The 4,023-nt window shown below is 51.2% G+C and overlaps 1 protein-coding gene across 1 annotated transcript; it reads right to left on the bottom strand.

Annotated features, from left to right (window-relative positions):
• Positions 1-210: 210 nt before the first annotated feature.
• On the bottom strand, positions 211-2,067 carry LOC146619670 (uncharacterized). Its single transcript, XM_085369620.1, has one exon. It carries the CDS (start codon positions 2,065-2,067, stop codon positions 211-213), a length of 1,857 nt encoding a protein of 618 aa, XP_085225746.1.
• Between the last annotated feature and the right edge of the window lie 1,956 nt (positions 2,068-4,023).

Below are 4,023 nucleotides of genomic sequence, written 5' to 3'. Positions count from 1 at the left end.
TCCTCCACCAATGGGTGGCCTCCACCTGGAAACAAGCAACACTGAATACAAATACAAACAATAACAACACCGTACCGCAAATAATGACCCTGGGTCATAACACCCCCCCACCTAAAATCAAGCATCTCATTAGAGAGATGCTAGACCTAGTATCAAAAACATTAAAACAAACAAACAAATCGAACACTTCCTAGGGGGAAACCAGACTCATCAGTCACTGTCTGTGTCATCACTGATGATCCCCTGCAGGTTGGCCCATTCGGACATTTTCCTGCGACCTCTGTGGGTATTGTTTTCCTGATCACTGTCTGATTCCGAGTTTAGAGTGCGCTGATATTCAGAGGACGGACAGTCCTGTTGTTTCTGACTTGCTGAGGCACCCCTGCGTGTAGGTCGACCTTGTGTGGTAATGATGTTGTTGACATCAAGAGCAGCCAGTTCTTGAGCTTGCTCTCTCTTCATTCTGACTTTTTTCCATTTCTGAATAGTTGGCTGACCATGTACACCAAGCTCTTCAAGCTCCTTCTTCAGAACAGCCACCTGGGAGCGGCAGTCCTCCAGCAGCTTCTTGTAATTTCTCCTCACGCCGCAGAGGGCAATATAACGTTCAAGCCTCGCCACCGATTTGTCATCAGACTTTGGTTTTCTGGTGCTCTCATCTTTCTTCACACTCTTCTTCATCTTTTTATCATTTGTTTTATCAGTCTTATTTTCTTTTTCATCTTCCAAAGAAGGTAGTGATGAAACTGAGTCTGGGTCACTGGTTTTCTCTTCCACTTTTGTATCTTCTTTTTCACTGTCAGAAGACTCGTCGCTCCTAATTTTGTCACTCGTTTCTGACTTGCAGTCTCCATCTGATTCGTTTCCTGCATCACTCAGTGGTGTTCTCCTTCCTTCATCTTTACTGCTGGTTACTGTCTCAACGTTCATTCTCACCATTTTCTTTGGACTGTCACTGCAGTTGCTTTCCTCACTGAGTTCCTCATCAGAAGACTCGTCACTGTCAATTTGACGATTTTCATTTCTCTTTTGTTGTGATTTTTTTACCTCTGGCTCTTCACCATCAGCTTGAGATTTGGCATTTTCTTCATCATTGCTGCTTTCCTTACTTTCTGTTTTGTTGTCCTCTTGAACCTCAGATTCTGATGATGAGCTTGAATGATTATTTTGTGATTTCTTTGCCCAGGATTCATCTTCACTCTCACTCATGACCTCGTCATTTCCATTTTCTCTTTTCCTTTTGTTCTGGAGCTTCTTAGTCTCTGAGTCACTTTCACTTTCATCATTATCCTGCATTTTCATCAGTTCCTCTTGCACCACCTGTTTCATGAAAGTTTTTACTTCTGGCCTTAATGAGTCACATTTGTTGTGTGTCTGATATCTCTTTTTTAAAATTCCCAAGGTCAGCGTGCTCAGGTCTGCCTCGTCACGGAGTTGACCACACACAAACCTGCGGATACCTGCTGCCTCCTTCTCCGACACCATACTAAAAACCTTCGCCGTCCCACCATCTACCCCCGGAACAGAACTATCATGCGGCTCAGAGCCGTCCGGAAACATTTCGGATATGTCCACCTCACCACCCAAGCGACGAGCTTGAGCACGAGTAACCACACATGCCGGATAAACTGTGGGGTCACCCAGCTCCGACGGGAATTGGCATAACCGATCCGAAGTAGGACACTCAATAACTTCCGGCATAGCCGGAAACACTTTTCCCCCGGCCAAGTCATTTCCCAAAACAAGATCAATGCCTTCAATTGGCAGCTGATCTCGAACCCCCACCCGCACAGCGCCCGATACGAAGGACGAGGTCAAAGTAACCGTATGGAGAGGCATGCGTAAAAGACTCACCTTGATACCCCACACCAGCAAATCAGAACCACAGTACGACTGCTGAGAGAAAGGCACGACTCCATGCCGCGCCACCGAATGCTTCGCCCCTGTATCCCTCAAGATGGTGATCGGAACCCGGTCCCCCGCATCACCAGACAACGATAAAAACCCCGTCGAAACAAACGGTCGAAACACCTCATCTATCCCCCGCGGAACGACGCCAACCGGCATTAAGCTAGGGCGGGTTACCGCGGAGCAACACTGCACGGCCCCCCCCGAAATGTCGGCCCGCGCCCCCTCCCTCGCCCTCAGCACGGGACAAGAAGCAACGAGATGACCGAGCTCATGACAAAAAAAACATCGGCGGTCCCCAGCGGCCACCGTAGGGCTACGCCGCGAGAGCGGGGGAGAACGCCCCCCCCCCCCCCCCCCCACCTCCGGCAAAACTCTAGAACCCCGACGTAACGGAGGGGAAAAACCCCTCTTGTGCGTCAAAGCAAACTCATCTGCCAGAACCGCCGCTTTCGCGAGGGAAACGACCTTCTGCTCGTTCAAATAAACAACCACCCGCTCTGGCAGACACCCCTTGAAATCCTCCAATAACATCAACTCCTTCAACTGTGCAAACTCCTTAACCTCACTAGCCTGGCACCACCGATCAAGGAGCAAACCCTTCTCGCGCGCAAACTCCACATAAGTCTGATCCCCCCCCCTCACACACTGCCGAAACTTCTGACGGTACGCTTCAGGCACCAACTCAAAAGCACGCAATACGGCAGCCTTAACCACACCATAATCTAAGCTCTCAGATGCTGACAGGCTAGCCCACACCTCCTGAGCCCTACCCACCAGCCGACACTGCAACAGCAAAACCCAGACCTCCTCCGGCCACTTTAACGCGGCAGCCACACGCTCAAAAGCAGGAAAAAACGACTCCACCTCTGATTCACAAAAGGGCGGCACCAATTTAATGTGCCTCCCAACATCAAAATCCTGACGGAGAGCCGGGGCGGGACCAGGCGCCGGCGGCGCAGGGAGCACAGAGGGCGCAGGCGTGGGCGGCGTAGAGTCAGGGGCACGCGGTGGAGGTCCGCGCTCCAACTCCAACGCCCTCACCCTCAAATGCATCGCTTCTACCTCCAACCGGTGACTACTCAACTCCACCTCCTTAATGCGGAGCAACAACTGGAGCTCCTCCGCCGACGACCCCACCACCGGAGCAGGAGGAGCCACAGAGGGGGCGGCCACAGGAGGAACAGACAACGGAGCCAACGGCTCCATAGCCGCCCCGCCCGTCCCACCAACAAGCGGCACGCTCGACAGCAAACCCCGCTCGCTCAAAGCCACCGTGACAAGCTGTCGCAAATCATCCTTTTTCACCCCCGCCGGCGCTCGCACATCAAAACGGCCCGCAATAAGCAGCAAATCCTCCCTCCGACACCGACTCAACTGCTGCAAGGAAGGCGCCTCGGCAAACTTATCCACATCAAACTCCATCCGCGGCCACCCACACAAACAACCCCCAAAAACACAAAAAAAACCCCACACACCCACACGAACCCCACTACACACAAACGACCCCGAAATCCCTCAAACGGACGAGCCCCCATTTATGTTACACACCAGCCCGAAGCCGGGGTGCAACACAACAAAAAGATAAACCCGATACATAATAACGACAAAAAAAATCACACCACGGCAGAATGACGAGAGTTGGTTAATTTATTTACTGAACAGGTAGCGAGCTTCAGGGTGGGCGATGCCAAAACAACAAACAAAACACACTAGAAAGAAAAACAGAGCTAACTTACCTCCCACGATCCCAAAACAAAATACAATTCTCTAACCTGTCTCCCTACCCGAAACAGGAGAAAAGAGGGGAATAAAAGAAAACGGCTTCCCACCCCTACAGCTACCAAGCCCAGGTACAACCCCTTTTTCAGCATTAATATTGCAGCCCCGTGCAGTCACACACCACGACGGTCCCCAGACACACAGCTCACGGGAAACCAGGAAGTCTGCTCGCCGACCCAGTCCAACCCCTTTTGTAGCTGGCCTCTTTCCTTCCTCCACCAATGGGTGGCCTCCACCTGGAAACAAGCAACACTGAATACAAATACAAACAATAACAACACCGTACCGCAAATAATGACCCTGGGTCATAACAGTAGCAATTTTGTAATGATG

This window comes from Diplotaxodon limnothrissa, linkage group LG13 (assembly GCF_057381915.1).
Source record: "Diplotaxodon limnothrissa isolate DT_005_m linkage group LG13, D_limnothrissa_male_GT1.1, whole genome shotgun sequence".
In the NCBI taxonomy this organism is placed as follows: Eukaryota; Metazoa; Chordata; class Actinopteri; order Cichliformes; family Cichlidae; genus Diplotaxodon; species Diplotaxodon limnothrissa.
The sequence above is the reverse complement of the archived record's forward strand: the minus strand, read 5'-3'. Positions and strand labels throughout refer to the sequence as shown.